The sequence below is a fragment of the Cervus elaphus genome, chromosome 22 (assembly GCF_910594005.1).
Source record: "Cervus elaphus chromosome 22, mCerEla1.1, whole genome shotgun sequence".
NCBI lineage: Eukaryota > Metazoa > Chordata > Mammalia > Artiodactyla > Cervidae > Cervus > Cervus elaphus.
In genome coordinates, this window is record NC_057836.1 from 31,132,486 (window position 1) to 31,151,957 (window position 19,472).

At 35.8% G+C, this 19,472-nt stretch overlaps 1 protein-coding gene across 7 annotated transcripts in view; it reads right to left on the bottom strand.

Annotated features, from left to right (window-relative positions):
• ABCC9 (ATP binding cassette subfamily C member 9) overlaps positions 1–19,472 on the bottom strand; it is a 148,629-nt gene that overhangs the window by 118,837 nt on the left and 10,320 nt on the right. For 5 of the 7 annotated variants that reach the window (XM_043880913.1, XM_043880916.1, XM_043880915.1 and 2 more), the window contains exons 5-11: positions 14,979–15,100; positions 9,581–9,747; positions 8,296–8,538; positions 4,868–5,062; positions 2,554–2,706; positions 1,901–2,056; positions 1,174–1,308 (exon numbers count right to left, since the gene is read on the bottom strand). In XM_043880913.1, the coding sequence (XP_043736848.1) occupies positions 1,174–1,308; positions 1,901–2,056; positions 2,554–2,706; positions 4,868–5,062; positions 8,296–8,538; positions 9,581–9,747; positions 14,979–15,100 (1,171 nt within the window). Of the gene's footprint in view, positions 1–1,173; positions 1,309–1,900; positions 2,057–2,553; positions 2,707–4,867; positions 5,063–8,291; positions 8,539–9,580; positions 9,748–14,978; positions 15,101–19,472 lie in introns of those variants that run through there. The other 2 variants (XM_043880918.1, XM_043880919.1) reach the window with 2 other exon arrangements.

A 19,472-nucleotide genomic window follows, 5' to 3' on the forward strand; every position in this document is an offset into this window, starting at 1 on the left:
ATGGCAAAAAGAGTCAGATGTTAGATTGTCATGTCCCCTCTTTGTGTCTCTCTTCCACACCTTTCTGTATTCACGTCCTAGAGTAATGAGTAACCTCACCAGAAGCAGCAGAAAAACAAGTGATAAAAACCATTTGCGTGACAAGGGACTTGCTTGTCACAGTGGAAACACCAGGTTGGAAAATGGTCCACCAGTGGCAGCATCTCTACATTTCATGCCTGACTTGTAGGTAGACTTGCTCATATTTAATCAAATTTTATTTCTAAACATGATGTCAATACTTATTTGCAAATATTTCTTTAAAAGAAGCCAATTCTTGCTCAAATAAAATGATTTCATGGAAAACTGAAGCCAGTGTGTGTGTGTGTGTGTGTGTGTGTGTGCACGCGCTCAGTTGTGTCCAACTCTTTTCGGCCTCATGGACTGCAGCCCACCAGGCTCCTCTGTCCATGGAATTTTCCAGGTAAGAACACTGGAGTGGGTTGCCATTTCCTACTCCAGGGGATCTTCCTGACCCAGGGATCATCTTTTGCATCTTTTGCATCTCCTGCATTGGCAGGTAGATTCTTTACCACTGCGCCACCTGGGAAACCCAACTGAAGCCAGAAAGGGGCAATAACTGAGCTTTTTCTTGCTTGCCAAGTTGACCATGAACATACTCAGGCAGAGCAGCTGCTACTGAAACATTTCAGTGTAACTCCATAGCTCATCACGTGGTCTGACTCAACCCTGAGAGCATTTAATTTCAGAAGCACTAAATCTGACCCTTTATTTATTCCTTGATCCATTCGTCCCACATCAGTAATTGACATCCAATATACACGTAATCAAATGCACAAGTAAGTGTATTCTTTGGTACATGCTAAGCGTAAGTAAGTGACCTACAAGATCTAAAGCCTCATCATCACGTCATGACTTGTAAAAACATCAGGCTTTGTGGTGGTATTTAGCGTTTAAGGTCATTAAATCTTAGATGTCAAATCCCCTTTTAAAAACTGTTGTGCAACCCAGAACATGCACATTCACTGCCCAAGAAGGGAAAAGAAATATTGGTATTTCATCTCAATCTAATGATTTCCCAAGAACCCTGAGTGGTATTAATTTCCTATATATTTAAAAACGAAACCGCATTACTAGATTTTCCTAATAAGGTTTCCAAGAGATTTTACTTACAAGAGTGCTCTTCTGAGCTTCTGCCAACTTTGTAGCGATGAAGTATTGCATTGGCGCGAGGAGCACAATGACAGCGGCACCAACCAACGCGCTGGACCCGAGCAAGTTGTACAGAAGAATCACTCCCATGATGATCTGAAGGAAAGCACAAGGAAAGGGGCGAAAGAACAGGGATGTGGGGACCACTGCATAAAAGGAAGTATTTTTTAGTGAAATTGTAGTATTTCTTAATTATTAAGTTTAAAAATTTGAGCAAGCTCTGGGAGACAGAGAAGGACAGGGGAGTCTGGTATGCTGCAGCCCATGGGGTCGCCAACAGCTGGACACGACTTAGCAACTGAAGGACTATTAAGTTTATTTGGAAGTCAACTCAGCTGTGACAGCAGGATTTCATGATGATTTATCTGGGGAAGGCTAGGCAGTAGGAATTTATTTTTAGCAACATGATGTGTACAATTGGTGTCGAACCAATTTACTACGTGAAGTTGCAGAGGGGTCCCAAGACGCTTTTGACCAGAAACAGTCAGCAAACTTTTAAAAGGACACAAACTTTTTCTGGAAAACGTTGTCATCCACCATAAATCAGCATTCCATATTTTCTTGGAATTATATTAGCTTTTCAAATGAAAAAGCAAACACATTTAAAAACTGATAATTTCTTTTTTTTTTTTTTGATAATTTCTTATTATATCCTCAACAAATAAGAATCTTACTTATATTGATCTACCTGAACAGGCATGGCCCATAGATTGGGACACAGAAACAAGAACCACATGAGCTGATTGGTTTCAATGGCGACCAAGTTATTGATCTGACCCAGGGTCATCTCACCCATGGATAAATTAGATGTAGAAAGCCGAAGGATTTTATTATATATCATGGCCTGCAAAAAAGGGAAAAAAACATATTTGAAGCTCAAAATTCTAAAATCAACACTATGCTTATTTATTTGCATAGAAAAAACTAACATTTTTAAATTTCCCGAAAAAAAGGAAAAAATCTTATAATGCCATCTTAAGTCAGCTATTATTTTCATTTCAGCATTGGTACTTTTAGTCCTCAACTAAATACAAACTTATTTTTCCTGATGATATAATCTCAACATACATTCAAATTTAAACATAATCTCTGGAACAAACAGTAACAGAAGTAAATAAATGCAAGATTTCAAAATCTGTTAATATATTACTAGAAGTATTTTTAATTCAGTGGGTTTATTAATCAGCTTTATAGGTTGTTTTTTTTTTTATTAAGTAGATCCTGAAAGTACTGATGTCATAATATCAAACTGAAAAGGGAAGGAGAAAAACAAAACTGAATTCTCAACTATTCCTATCACTGAATGGTTTGTGGTCAGGATCCTTCAGAGCTTGTACATACCAGCAAGGCTCCACGGAGGTTAATGCCAGTCTCAATGGTCACATAGTAGGAAGCCTGCAAAAATGTCCTTTGCAGAATAAGAGCCAAGAACAGAAGAACAGCTAGAACATAAGCATTTTCAAGAAATTCCTTTGATGAGAGGATTTCTGAAGCCTTATCCCAAAAGGAAAAAAAAAGATATAAATTAAAATTATTCATATACCAGTATATAGTTGCATTTATCAAATAATACATGGTTGCTTAATATAAAAATTCAATGTCTTTATAATACAGCAGTAGAATGAATCAGAGCAAGGCAATTTTGGCTTTTCCTCATAATGTCAACAGATACAAACACAAACCAGTTGAACATAAAAAATTTCAAATTGATCATTAAGATTGTTGGAAATGCCTGACTGTAGGGAAAAAGGTACATTTAAATTTTTTTAAGTTAATACATTTTCTACAAAGATATAGTCTACCTTGGTTAACAGGAAAATATTAGTAGTAAACCAAGACAGAAGTTAGTTTAGATTGTATGTAATTTAGAAGTAGAACCTACAATGTCAGCAAGACCAATGGGACAAATATACAATTTCCATAGCCTTATTAATTTAAAATAATAAAGTCTACACAGTTGACTTTTTCTGATCTTCATCTTAATTCATATAATGAAAACATAAATTATAAATGGTAAAAAAACATAAATTGGCTATTTCGCCCACAAGACAATTTCAGTGACAAAACATAACTTTAAAAACCTATTTCAGTCAGATAATAACTGAAGTCATCATAAGGATATACAAATTGATAGCTTTTTGTTTGCAACAGTAGCATATGGTCACTTATTTGTTAGAAATGAGGGAAAAGTAACAGTCAGATAAACACAACATGTCAATTGAGCCACTTTTTCTTTATGGTTTCGATCAGTTAAATTCTAAATACTTTTGGTCCCTTCCTCGTCTTTCTGGGGGATATACACAAATGTGTAAATTTTCTTCCTTCTCAGAAAAATACAGGGTTAACACACGTAAGTACAAGGGATGATTGGATACTATGTGGAATTTCAATATCTGTATATAATCAGGCTAGTAGGGATAAAACATCACAAACATGTATTCAATGGCAAAATAGCTGGTTCACATTAGTAACAATTGAGCACTAATATATTCAAGGAACTGGGTTTTGAGGGCAAAAATGGGAACTTCATAGTCATTCTCTTCAGAGAGCTCACAACCTAGAAAGATAAGCATATCCATAGATAACATGCTTCATTATAAAAATGGCATTTATGGCAAGTGCCAATGTGAAGCAAACAATGTGTTAGGAGATGACCAAGGAGAATCAAATTTCACCAACAAGGACAATCAGAAAAAGCTTCAATGAGAAGGCAGCATTTACTGAAGGCTTTAGGAATGCATACAATTCCAATAGGTAAAAAAAAGAGGACTGGAAATCATATTAAGACAATAAAAAAGGAAAACTGATTCATCTGGACTAGAGTTTCTACACGTGAAACTAGGGAAATCAATTCTTATTTTAGAAGGAAATTGGGAAGCTCATGATGCAGACTTTCTCAAGAACAGAAAATATAAGGTTGTAAATTAATAACAGCAAATATTTTACACTATATAGTCCCCAATAGTAACATAATGTCTAATAAAAATATAATGTGACTTGACCTGATCATTATGAAACAAGGTGATGACTTTCACTATATAGGAAACCAAATCAAATCACATTGCCCACATCACTGGCCATTGAAAGTGAAATCACTCAGTCATGTCCAACTCTTTGCGACCCCATAGACTATAGCCTACCAGGCTCCTCTGTCCATGGGATTTTTCCAGGCAAGGGTACTAGAATGGGTTGCTATTTCCTCCTCCAGGGGATCTTCCCAACCCAGGGATCGAACCCAGGTCTCCCACATTGCAGACAGACTCTTTACCATCTGAGCCATCACGGAAAAAAAAAAAGTGACTCAGCCACCCCCAAGGACTCATGCATGAAAATTCTTTACAAGATTGCTAAAAAGACCTAATAAAATAACCAATGTGAAATTTCTGAGCATCATTTGCAGAACACAGTAAATGCTATTAAATGTTTATAGCCTCTGAATCTGAGAAATAATTTTGTTGGCCAAATCCATTCAATGAATACACACAGTAATGTTTTTCTCTACAAGAAAAATTACAGTTTTCTTTCTTTTAAAAAGCATTCAATTCTCTGTTAATAAGATTGTTTGCACTGCTCATAAAACTGCATTTTTTAAAAAGTAACTGTTAAAAGAAATTTGCCCATAATATATTTCCATTCAAAGGCACCACAAACTTACTCCTGTTGGGTTATTTGTTTCATTCTGGGTTTCATTTACACGCTGAACTATTCCAGAAATACAGAGAGGTCCGGCAAAACCCAGTAAGTCAGCAAGATAACGAAATGTGCTACTAAGTAGAATTGGTCGCCCGAAAGCTCTGTACATTGCCAGCCATATAGATGGAGTCCGATTTGGGTCATCTGCCACTTTTTTCTGAAAGAAAAAAAAAATTTGATGAACCAAAATAAAATGATAGAGTGGCAATTAATCTTAGCCACTATGCAAATCTCTTCTAGTATTTCTTATATTTTAAAAGATAAAAATAAATGTTACTGAGTTACTTCCAATATACTACATATAGTTTGGTATTCCTGCATTCTTGCAAACAATAGATACTTAATTAATTTTTAAGTATATATTTCCATTTATTTAGCTAGTTATTTTAATTGTGAACACATTCCAAAACTTTGTATGTATGTAATACATATATTTAATTCTTAATGGCTTAACAATGCTGTGTTGATTTCTGCTGTACAAGGTCGTGAGTCAGCCATAAGGCCTCTTCAGCCTGCCTCTCACCCACCCCCATCCCACCCCACTAAGTTATCACAGACCACCAGACTGAGCTCCCTGTGTTATATAGCAACTTCCCACTACCCTTCTATTTCCCACACGGTAAGGTATACATTTTAATGTTATTTTCTCCATTCATCCCACCCTCTCCTTTCTCCACTCTGTCCACAAGTCCATTCTCTATGTCTGCATCTCTATTCTTGCTCTTGCAAATAGGTTCATCACCATTTTTCGAGATTCCATAAATATGCATTACTGAAAGCATTTTAAGGAAAGAAAGAGAATGAAGAGTATCTAGGCAAATTTTCCCAACATTTTGTATTATTTTGAGTTGTCAAAGGATGACCCTAAATTTCTGAAGTCCAAATTAAGCTTAATTCCCTTTAAGAAATGAATATATCAGTTATGAATATTACCAAATGACGCTGTATGGAAAATAGTGAAATACAAAGTACAGGTTATTGACAGTCTAGTTAAGATTTCTGAAGTTTAGTTAAGATCTAAGATATTAGGTCACAAGAGATTCACTTATCAAATTATTACAAGCTAAGCAAAAGAGATCATCCTGAGGTAGGAGACCACGTGCCTCTGGGCCAGACACCTGGTGTTTGTCAAGGGGAGCTTTTGTTCTCACCCCGACGCTGCGAAGACAAAGCTAGTGGCAAAAGCTGAGCTCCGCTAAAGCAAAGAGATGAAGTGCCCACTCTTGAGGTCAAGGAAGACTTCCCTGTCTGCACATGTGCTGGAAGGCTTCTTGGGGGTTGAAAAGGGAGGGGAACCCTCCCCTAAGTGTGGACATGCACACATAGGCCTCTGCGGTGCGATCCACCTTAGAGAAAAGTTGCTCACACATCTTGGGGAGGGTGCATGGACCAGTCAGAGGTGAAGAAAGAAATAAAGTAATTGGCCAAAGGTAAACAAAGACCCAGAGAGACTGTTCTATATAAGTGATTTACATCACCTCTGTACTGAGCTCCTCCTCACTCAGGATGCTCCACCTCCTCTCCGGGTGTGTCTCTCTGCCTAGCTTCTGACTTACTGCCCTCCTCCTCACTAGAGAGGATGCCCATACCCTTTTTCTCTGGGTGTGTATCTCTGCCCTGGTTCTGAGTTAGATAAGCAAACTGTTTTCCTGTATGCTCTCCCATGCATTGTGTTATGTCTCTAATAATAAACTTTGTACCTGTTACTACAGTTTTTCTCTGCTTGAAACATTCTCGCTTTCAAATAGGGGCAAGAGCCAGGGCCACTATGCTTCTATCTTTAACTCCTGGTGGTCTAGTGGATAGGACTCTTGGTTTTCATCCAGGTTACCCAGGTTTAATTACCGGGCAGGGAACCCACCCTTCAGGATCGCTCGTGTCTCTTCAGGTTCTCCCTCTGAGATCAATCCCAGCTTCAAATTGCTTTTTCCTATCTCCATTAAATGCGGTCAATACTTTTTAAAGTTATGTTAGACTTATGCTTCCTAGTTATTACTTAAAGAGACGCAAAATGAAGAATGGTATATCTGCTTAGGCCAACTCGTGGCTTCATACCTCTATAATCATTTGTTGAAAAGATTTCAAGACTTGAACAATCATAATTATGTCTTGGCAAAGAAGCTAACTCAATGCAGTAGAGTTCAATTGTGTTTCATATTCAACTCCTTGTGAGATGAATAATTCAATTATATTTTAAAGTTTACTGATATTTAAGCAAATCTGTGTTATCAAGAGCATTCAGAAAACTAGAGCTAGGCTTAGACTATATTATTAATCTTTATTTAGAAGTTTTCAAAAAACTATGCAATACTTTTCCCAGAGGTGAAACCAGAGAGATGACTCAGGTTCATCTGTAGTAACCATTTCCTGAATTATTAATTTCATAACACACATTTTTGACACAGAACAGAGGTCATTTTCATCATTTACCATAAATGCTTTGTTGACCTAGATTTAGAACAGCCAAAAACTCTTTAACTGATCCACCATACAGTATTCCCTTCCAATGTTGGTATAAATATTCATATTTTAATTACAATAATATTTGTAGGTGACAGCAATATAAAATACATCTTCCACTGTGAATAGCACACAAGACTACTCAGAATGATAAAAAGACAAATTGAAAATATCCAGAGTCTCATATTTAAATTTTTAAAGGCAGTTATAAACACCCGCAGAAAATACCAGAAGAAATCAATTTTGCCAGACATATAGAGTGATATATGGAATAGGCAGATGATGCCCCTTTATTTAATTCCCCAATTTTGAAATGCAGAGTCCAAATTTGAATTAATAATTAAGAATTTCATTTCTCAAAAGTTATTCATGGATATGATCTATTTTCCCTTTAAATAATAAAATTATTAAGATACTTGAAACAAAACAATAAAAACTCCGTGGATTATTAATATTATATGGTGACAAGGATTTGACATACATGACTATTGATTTTAATTCTTACTTTCCATTAGGCGCCAGAGAAAAGACAACACTCTCTGTCCCTCCTCTTGGTTCTTCCAGTATATTTCCAGCAGTCCAGTTAACATGACTCAAAACTACTGGGAAAGACAGATGGAGAAAATCTGCTCTCCCTAAATATTATTTACTATTACTTAAGAGAATCCACCAGCAATGCAGGAGAGGGCTTTGATCCCTGGGTCAGGAAGATCCCCTGGAGAAAAGAAATGTCAACCCACTCCAGTACTCTCTGCCTGGGAAATCCCATGGAGAGGGGAGCCTCGCAGGCCACAGCCCATGTGGTCACAAAGAGTCGGACAAGACTGAGCGACTAAACAACAAAAGCTTAACATTATTTAAGCTCAGTGCCTTTGTATTAACAGGCCCATTCTCTACAGTCATGGGCATGAAAAACAGTTACTGACTTACCTTTTGTTCTTCATATGCATCTTTCAAACAGACGTAGTTTGTTACTGCTCTCATTGCTATTGGTAATTTTCCAATTGCTTTCAGATCAATAGGCTTTTTATGAGCGGATATGATGAGTGTATTCATCCACCAGTAGGTTGCTTTTGACAGTAAATTCACGAACGGTTGGAGAAACCTCACACCCAGATCCTGGAGGTCTTCAGGGGGCTTTACTTTCTGCGGATTCACGAAGAACACATATCTCTGTGGTAAGAAAAATTCCAGAGTAACAATTAACCTAATTCTTTTCCCACATAGTAAAAATAAATTTTTAACCTTTTTTACATTTTCATTTCATGAGGCCAATCTTTATATTTTCATACTTCTTTCCATCCCTTTCTGAAATATTCTTTTGAGAAAAAAGTTCCCTTTTATTATGACTAGATTCTAGTTAAATTCCAGAATTTCATATTTAATACACTCAGGCGAATGTTAAAAAAAATCAATTATCTCTTTAAAAAAAAGTTATCATTAAAAATCAGTCTTTCATGATATCCTTTCCTGATATTTCATGATATTTAGTCAACTAAATGAAGATTTTTACACTGTGCAGATTGCTTAAATGTTTTATCAACAGCATTGTTGAGTCACTCTCTATTAATTTGTGGTCTGGCTGATGTTTACTGTTTCCACTATCCATTGCAACATGTATCTTGCTATTCAGAGCAAATTCAGAGTGCTCTGACAGAAAATAAACATTGAAAAACAGATCACTGGTATGTCACACAATGTAACAGGCAATGTTATGTGGCTGGAAGTACAATAGGTTTGTAATCACAGACCGGGTATGAGATTTGATCATATTACTTTGTTTATAAAGCTAGAGTTCTGTCTACAGAAGTTTCTTCATCAGTGAAATGAGGAAAGTGGATTAAGCTATCTTCTTATCAGCTTGACATTTCTGAGAATACACTAATTTGATTGAGCCAGGTTTGCTTTGGACCAGTTACAGGTGATGGAACTTCCTGATGAAAACAGTTTAATCTATAATATGGACTAAGCATAATGTCTGGCACATCCTAGGCACTCAATCAATATTTGCGAATGAATCAATAGATTTCAGGGTCATATTGAGATTTCTGGAAAACTAATGGTCTGAACTTAGTAATTGCTCAACTTTATATTTGTACATATAAATGATATATCATTGTATAGGCTCTTGAATACTAATGATGCCAAGCTGACCATGATCTTTAATATTTGCTTCTGAACTCCAGTAACTAAACAAAAATTATTAGATACCTACTCTGACCCGAATGACATTGATCTCCACAGCCATCAAGAGTCCATTCAAAATGACCATTATGCCTGTGATGCAGAAACGCAGGTCTGATATTCCCCAACCAGACTGCCAATATTTGACCAGCTTTATGGTTTTTGTGATAAAGGCCATTACCCAATACAGGAATAAGGCTGGAAAATTAAACAGAAAAAGAAAAGGTACAACCTGTCACTGCTATTTTTTAAAATTTTACTGAAATCTCAAAATAAATACAGTACTTTTTAATAACAAAGACAATTTAAGATATTCAATTTTCAGATAATTTTGTTTGAATTAATTTGAATTAATGAACAAAGGCTGCAATCTCAACAGATGTGGTATCTTCATCACTGCCAAACCTTCTTGGCTAGAAGGAAGTCACAGGTCCACTCACACTCAAGGGTGGAGGATCATATAGTGTGAACACCAGTCAGAGGTAATGGAAGGGGTATTTTCACACACTAAGATATCTAGAAATCTCCAAACATTTGGAACCTAAGCAATACATTTCTAATTAACCACACGTTAAAAAATAAATTACCAAGGAAGTTAGAAAATATTTTAAATAAATTATAATGGAAATACTGCAGATTGAAAATTTAGGAATTGTAACTAAAAACAATACTGAGAGGAAAATTTATGGCTTTAGATATTTATTTTAGAAAAAAAAAGACGTATCCAAAATCAGTGACCTAAGTTTCCACCTTAAAAAGGTAGGGAAAAAACAATGAACAAAATTTAAAAATGAGAGATAATAGTAAAAAGCAATAAAACAGAAAAAGAATAATTGAGAAAATAAACCAATAAGGTTGATTTTTTTAAAAGATCAAGAAAATTGATAAGTCCCCAGCTAGACTGATCGAGAAAACAACACAAATGACCAATATTAGGAATAAAGGAAAAGTTATCCCTATATCTCCTATGTACTTAAAAAGGATAATCAGGGAGTATCTTGAACAACTTTATGACAATAAATCAAAAAATGTAGATGAAATGGAAATCTTCTCAAAAACTGTAACTACCAAAACTGACAGAAACAGATACTCTGAAGAGTCTATAATAAAGAAATAAATTTATAATTTAAAATCCCTCCTGAGTTAAAACTCCAGGCCCAGATAACTTCACTGATGAATCTTCCTGAATTTTTAAGAAAGAAATAAAATTAATCTCACACAATGTCCTTCATTAAATAGAAATAGCGAGTATTTTCCAATTCATTTATGTATCCCAACATATAAAAACCTGGCAAAACTATTTTGAGGAAAAAAAAAAAAAACAAACCCAACCAATATCCCTCATGATAGATGTAAAAACCCTAACAAATAAACTCTAGCAACATACAGCATGGAAAACAAACCATGACCATATGTGGCTTAGTCCAGTATGCGTGGTTACTTTATCATTTGAAAAATCAATCAGTGAACATCAGCAGAAGCACCTTAACAGAAATATAAGTTACAACTGATGCAGAAAAAAAGTCTGTCAATAAATTACAACAGCTACTCATGATTTTTAAAAAAGAAACCTCTGAGAAAGCAAAGCTTTCCACAGCAGCAAACTCACTCACTTGATAAAGTCTTATATAAAAAGTCTATATCAATTCTGTAATTAAGTACAAAAGATTATTTTTCCTCTAAAATCAGGAGCTAGATAAGGACTTCCTCTCACCACGTTTATTCTGCATTTTACTAGAGATTCTCCCTAGTGCAAAACAGCAAGAAAAATAAAAAAGAAAGCATAAAGTTTGAAAAGAACAAATATAACTGCCTCTATTTTCAGATGGTAGGTTTGTTTATATAGAAAATCCCAAAAAACTTACAGCGAAATAAGTTAAAGTAATTTTAATTGTTTTTTAATTGAATTTCCAAGGTAGCAAGATGCAAGGTCAATATACAAAACCAATTGCATTTATACAATGGTAGAACAATTGGAAAATAAAAATTTTAATACAATTCCATTTATAATAGCAATGGTAAACAAAAAAGGTAGTAATAATTTTTAGTAAAACATAAAAAACCTTTACGTTAAAATCTAAAAAATATTGCTACAAGAAATGAAAGATCTATAAAAGTAGACAATAGACTGCAAGACTCAACATTTTTAAGATGTCATTTCTTCCCCCAAATTGTTCTGTTCATTCAGGGCAATCCCTATCAAAACCCCATCAGGAATTTTTTTTTTTTCAGTAGAAACTGATAACCTAATTCTAACCTGCACATGGTAATGAACTAAACTCTCCAAAGTAGTTTTGGAAGAAAAACAGAGAAAACAAGCTATATAATCAAACACATGACTTCAAGACCTCCAAAGTTATAGTAATCAAGACAGAATAGTGATGACATAAAAGTCCATGAACAGATTAAAGGAATGGAAAATACAGAGGCAAGAAATAGATTATATTTAAACAGTCACTTGCTTTAATCTTTTACAAAGGTCCCAAAGCAACCCAATGAGAAATGGAAAGTCTATTCTGCAAATGGTACTCAAACACATAGACGTACAATTGGGAAAAAAAGTAACTTGACACCAACCGTATATACCAGCCACACAAATAACTTCAAATGGATCACAGTCCTAAAATAAAAACTGAAACTATAAAGGTTCTAAAAATAAATAAAACAAGAGTATATGTGGAAAATATATTTTGAGGGACAGCAAAGATTTCTTAAGAGACAGGGCAGTAATTTTACATGAAAATATAATAAATTATACCACATTAAAATTAAATCTTCTGCTCATCAAAAGACCCTATTAAGTAAATGAGCTTGCAAGCCACAGACTGGGAAGGAAATATTCTTAAAACATGTGTCTAATGACATACTAGTGTCTAGTATATACAAAATACTGCTACAATTCAATAATAAAAATGCAATCCCATAAAAAGTGGGCAGGAAATATGAACCGGCACCTCACAAAGATAACAAATGGCCAATAAACTCATCAAAAGTGCTCAAGATCATTAGTCACCAGGGAAATGCAAATTAAAACCACAATGCGTTAGTAAACACCAGCATGGCTAAATTAGAAAATCAAGATCTTCAAATGGATGTGAAACCACTGGAATTCCCAAATGCTGTTAGTGTGTGTAAAATAAACCACTGAGAAATGATCTGATAGTTTCTCACAAATATAAACATTTATGTACTTACCCTCTGACCCGGCAATTCCACTCCTAGGTATGTACCCAAGAGAAATAAAACACAGATTCACACACAAATACACACACACACAAAAACCCTTGCACATGAATGTTTATAGCAGCTTGTTTTTTTTCATGATAGTCAAAATCTGGAGACAGTCCAGGAGTCTATTAACAAGAGAATGGAAAAACTGTAGCATATTTATGGAATATTTGTGGTATATAATGGAATATGACCCAAGAATCACAAGAACAAAATACAACTAAAACTACGTTATGGATGAGCCTCCAAAAATGCTGCTGACAGAAGGTAATCTTAGAGAGAAGAGTTTACACTTGTATGTAATTGTATGTAATTGTATGATTCAATCTACATGAAGTTCTACAACAGGCAAATCTAATCTACAGTGAGAAAAAATCAGATTAGATGCTCCTCTACAGAGATGAAAAAAGGACTGATTAGTAAGGGACACAAGAAAATTTTCAAGGATGATGGCAACACTTTAAATCATTACAGAGTTATACAGGTGTGTGCATTTAGTAAATTAAGATTTCTGTACTTTGGTATGTAAATTTTATCTCACAAAAAGAACTGCAAATATTTAACTTTAGCAAATAATGTGCATGCTGAAATAATCAGGAAGTGATGAATATCAATTCCTGGAACATACTTTAAAATGCATCAAAAAATTAGGATGAATTGGTGGATGAACAGAGGAAAGCAGATATTTGATAAAATAAATAGAAGAAAATAATAGAAGAATTTACGTGGTAGGAAAATGAGTATTCATATAATTCTTTCCATTTTCTGTATGTTTGGTGGTGTTTATAATGTAATGTTGGGACAAAATTATTAGTTCTGTGTTCTAAAAATGTGTGACTCTTCTAGATCCAAATATTCCTCTTCTAAAGTAAATAAAAAGTTAGATAAGCTATAAGGCCTTATAATTCTTATAATTCTATAAGTCCTTCCAGAAACATGATCAGATTGTGCCCTCTGCCTTGTATCTACATAAAAATTTAGAGCAGGATTTTGACTCTAAATTCTCAAAATATTATTAAATGCACATTTCCTTTCCAATCACATCTTATAACTCTTATATACTCATCAGTTTTTCAGAAACATTGTCTAGAGTATCAAATTCCCAATGTTACATTTATTTTTGCTGGTGCCTTTTCTGGGCATCTATATCAAAAGATTTCTCTGACAATATCTGCCTACCATGTTGAACCAAACAGCTTTCTATTAAGATAATTCTGAACTTGGACAAGGCTTTTAAATTAATTTTTAATTCTGACAACTTGTCTTTGTTTGATTACCTTTACCAAATCATATAACGTGATGCAACACAGAATTAAATAAACAGCACTTATCACTTATTCACTTCAAATTTTAATGCCTGCTGTATATGCAAATAATATAATAATTGCATGGTTTAATTATTCCTTTTCCTAATTGCAATATCAGTAGTTGATGTCATTTTCATCAAATAGCAATCAAACCAAATCCATAAACCTTAGAAAACTAAACATTCACGCAAACACATACAATCCTGCCTACCATTTTAGAGGACATGGAGGCCCCCGCAGCCCATGCATAATCCATGCTCTGTAATCTTCATCTCAGCTTTCTGTGTGAAAGTGTCCACCAAGGAATGCAAGGATGGATCAGAGTATTATAACTATTGGGGATGAGTTCAATCATTTCAGCATAAAGCAGAATATGGAAAACTTTAGACAGTCTCTGATTTCCACAGGACAAGGAGGCAAGTGAGGCTTAGAAAAAATAACGCCGAGGTGAGGGGCTGTGCCCTGGGTGTTTCTCAGGACAGTGTATTTGTCAGCATACAATGGAGCACGCTCTGCTGCAAAGAGCCTCCCCTGTGCCCCTCTATCTGTCTGGACAGAAATCCCAAGAAGAGTGTGACATGCCCACAGTATCCATCATGAAAGACCTGGGTCTTTGGAAATGCCTCAAGACTCCCAAGCCAGAGGCAGAAATACACAGAAATAGCTGAGATGACTTGCTCATTAGATGTCCTCAGGGGACGGAGTTTTCACAGCCTAGAGCAATAAACAGCTGACTTCATCTCCACATTGAATGGGAGACTAAAGAGAATTAATTATTTTGGTTTTCCCATGCCTTCCAGTCCAACCAGTGCTGAGAGCATTTACTCTGAGGAAAAAGAAAATCAAATAGTTCTTTGGGGTGGGGGGGGGGAAACAGCACTTGATCATACTCACCTAAAAGTAACTTAGGAAAATTTGATGTTTCAATATTATGATAATATACTATGGATGTGGTGGTAGCAACAAATCCCATCACCGCAGGCATGAAGAGGTGGAGATGCCTCGACTCCCGCCGTCTACAGAGAGTGGTACAGTGTCAGTGACTACGGTTGAAGGTTCCAGACAGTTTCTCATTTTTGCTTCCAATTTTTTTCATTAAAATGCTCCCTCACCAATATTTAAAATGCAGAATGAGGTATTTTATATACAGAATGCTAAGAGAACAGATAAGGAAGACTACATTGAGTGCTCAATCACCAAGTCATGTCCAACTCTTTGTGGCCCCATGGACTATAGCCCGCCAGGCTCCGCTGTCCATGGGATTTCCCAGGCAAAAATACTGGAGTGGTTTGCCATTTCCTTCTCCAAGGGATCTACCTGACTTAGGGATCGAACCCATGCCTCCTGCATTGGCGGGTAGATTTTTTACCAATGAGCCACCAGGAAAGCCCAAGGAAATATAATTCTGCTGAAAGGGTTTATCCTAACATGGAAGGTTGGATAAATACAGCTAAACAAGACATTACAATGCTTACAACAAAAGCAAATAGATAACTATTCCTATACTGAAAGGCAGAACTGCTGAAATAATTTAACCTAAAGCAAGTAAAAACAATAAACTGAATATGAACGCTATTGTATGTGAAAATACATTTATTCTTTTGATAGTTTTCCCAAACATTATGGTCTTCAATGGGCTTCCTTTGTGGCTCAGCTGGTAAAGAACCCTTCTGCAATGTGGGAGACCTGGGTTGGAGACCTGGGTTCGATCCCTGGGTTGGGAAGATCCCCTGGAGAAGGGAAAGGCTACCCACTCCAGTACTGTGGCCTAGAGAATTCCATGGACTGTATTAGTCCATGGGGTCACAAAGCGTCAGACACGACTGACCGACTTTCACTCACTCACTCACTCATTCATGGTCTTCAATGATTTCTCACATTCATTAATTCATTCAACACACGTATATGTTTGTTGGTCCAGACACTGCATTAGCTTGTGGGATACGACAATGAACAAGATAAGACATAGTGTCTGTGATCACAAAGTCTAGAGTCCGCTGAGAAGAACAACTGGAAACAGGAAATTATAACATAGGGGAAGGGACTGGGAATTCATGTAGAACTAGTGCCTGAAACAGAGAAAGCCCTGAAAGAAGTGACTTCTAAACTGAGACCTTAAGAATGAGGAACTGCTACTCAGAGGAAGGAGAGGAAGACTGCTCCAAGCAGAGAGTCTAGATATGTTCAAGAGTTGTGGTTGATGTTGTTTAGTCGCCCAGTTGTGTCAGACTCTTTTGCAACCACAGGGACTGTAGCCCACCAGACTCCTCTGTCCATGGGGTCCTCCAGACAAGAATACTGGAGTGGGGTTGCCATTTCCTCCTCCACCGGATCTTCCCGACCCAGGGATCGAACCCACATCTCCTACATTGGTAGGCAGGTTCTTCACCACTGAGCCACCTGGGAAGCCCATACATTCAAGGGTACTTCAAGCAATTCAGTGTGACTGCAAGGACACGACACTTCATTCTGAGGGCAACAAAGAGCTTCAGTTAGATCAGAAATATGCCAGGACAATGTGCAGATAGCCCTCAATTCCATTTGTATTAAAAATGCCATACAGCTAAACATTTACATTTTCTCAAATGATTTAAATGTATTAGTACACAAATGATATTAAGAAGAAAGTAAGTAGTTTGAGAATGCGGGAAAGAGAAACAATTTGGGAAGGTCATTTCAGGAGAGGTATAGCTGACAATGGGAACTGAAATATAAAAGGGAATCCACTCATCAGGAAACTGGTGGAAGAACACTTAATAAGCAGGGAATAGAATGGGCAAAATTCCAAGCAGTTTAATGTCCCTTAAATAGAAAGTTTGAGTTTGGATATATTATGAAAGTCTTCATGTGCTGTGGTAAGGAGCTGAAACCTAATCTTGCAGAAAACACAAATACTTTAACAAGGAAGTGGGACCATCAGATTAGGGTTTTAGAAACAGATCAATCTGGTACTAGTAGTATCGATAATGGAGTTGACAGGTAATACGTGTTTGAGGTGAGAGGAGAGACACAAAGGAAGGAAAGTAGTTAGGAAGCTATGGGGAGAGGCCAGATGAGAGATGATGAAAGCCCAAGTGAAGCTTTGGCAGCAGTAACATGGAGGAAATAATACCTTTGGAAAAAACTGTCAACATGGATAGGACTTTTAACAGTGTTTGAGTATGACTGTGATGGTGATGGCAATGGGGCGAATAATCCCCAGGGTGCTTGAGTAGATGATGGTACGACCAAGTAAGATTTTGAGAGGAAAAGCCCATTGGAGAGAGGAAGCTAACACGTTTCAACAGGAATGTGTGGATTGTGAAGTTTCTAATAAATCTGCAAAAGACGCTGTCTAACAGGCAAGTGTATGCAGAGATTTGGAGTTATGAATACAGACAGGATAATGAAAATGTGATAATATTATGAGCATGTAAGAGTTGGCTTACAAACCCCCCACCACCTCTCAGAAATAGTTCAAATAATCAAAAAGAAAAATAGAAAATAAATATTTCATCAGTAAAAAATTTAAAATGCTTCTAATACTCTTTAATTATTAAACAAAAGAAAGAATTTAAAAAATAATTAATATTTAGAAAATTTTTAAATAAGCATATAATCTGTGATGGCCTATATAATGCAGTTTAAAACCATACCCAGAAGAAAGTTTGTAATCTTAAACAAATTCAATGTGAAATTATTATAATAAATAAATTAAGTAGTCAATTCAAGATGTTAGAAAAAGAAAAACAGCAGTAAGGAAGGCAGTAATGAAGGCTTAATAAAGACAGCAGAAGCTACAGTGAGGTTTATATTTATAGCATTTCTTTTTTAGTGATTTTTAACCATACTAGTGCTTTTATTGATTCCTTTCGTAGTGTTACTGCTCTCCTTACAAAGTGGTATAGGGTTTGAGTGGTGCCCCAAACCCTATTCTTTCCTTTAACCTCTACTATTTTTTGGAAAAGGGAATGGCAATCCAGACCAGTGTTCTTGCCTGGAGAATCCCATGGACAGAGGAGTCTGGCGGGCCACAATCCACGGGGTCACAAAGAGTCGGACACGACTAAACAACTAATAATACACTACACTACTATTTTTAGAGAATAATTTGCAGACTTTAGTATTCTGGTATATATAATCAAATGGTAGATATATAGTATTGAAGCATATACATCCCATTATGGTAGAAAATCTTTAGTCAGGAAAGTTCAAGAGAAAACCAAAAACTATATATCCCAGAAAACAAACAATTTCAAAAAAGAGAAAATGATGGAAAATAAAAACCTAAATGAAAACACAATAATAGTGATTTTAATGCACACTTTTATAATTTGAAGAATTAAATAGTAAAAAATAATCAAGACAAGGACTTCAGTAATCCAATCAGTAAATTCAATAAAAGTTTGTCTTCTAAAAAAAATATATATTAGTTCTTAATGCTTATTAATTATATTAATTAAACAAATATTTGACTATCTTGAAAATGCTAATAAATTCCCAAAGGCATTCATTTAACGAATGACATGCTTTAGTAATAAACTAATCAAATTACACTGAAGAGCAAACTAAAAATGATTCCTAGGCCTAGGAGAGTTTCTCCATCAGAATGACAAATTATTCAGACAGAAGTAAAAGAAAGAACACTTCTTATGAAAACCTGTGTAAAACAGGATGTTTCAAAAGAAAAATCAATAGCTTTAATATTTGTATTACTATTAATAAAGAAAATCCAATCTTCAATTAGGAAAGTCTTTTGCATTATTTCACTTACAGTGAAACTACAGTGAACATCTGTGCTATTTTAAGTAAAAAATAGTTCATAGAGTTTTGTTTTAAAAAAAAGAAAGAAGGAAAGAAGGAAGGCATAATCAGTAGGGTCTTAATATAATAAGTGTGTTAAAGAGGAAAAAATACCCATGAAAGTGTCATTAATATTCTTTGGCATTCTTGTAGAAGCAGCTTCCAGACTAGGACAAGATAAGAGAGAAACCAAACTAAATCTTCCAGTTATTCAGAAATACTGGAGGATGTCTTTTTTCCCCCCTGGTCTTGCCTTATAGCTTGCAGGGATCTTAGTTCCCTGACCAGGGATCAAACCCATGCCCCCAGCATTGGAATGCAAAGCCTTAACCACTGGACCATCAGAGAAGTCCCTGAAAGACATCTTTTTAGGAGTTCTGGATGAAAAGGGCAAGGATAAGAGTCTGTAGTAAAGAATAGGAGAGGGTACACAAGATCAAGAGGGTAATTCTGCTTATTTTAAGCATGGGTCTCTTGCATCACAACTGCTGTGAAACAGATTTCCCCCATAAGTACATGTCCTCAGCCTCTGTCCTAAAGTCTCCGAACCTACACATCAAACATGAGGCTGGAAAGGAAGAGCCATAGGACTCATGAGACTTCTAC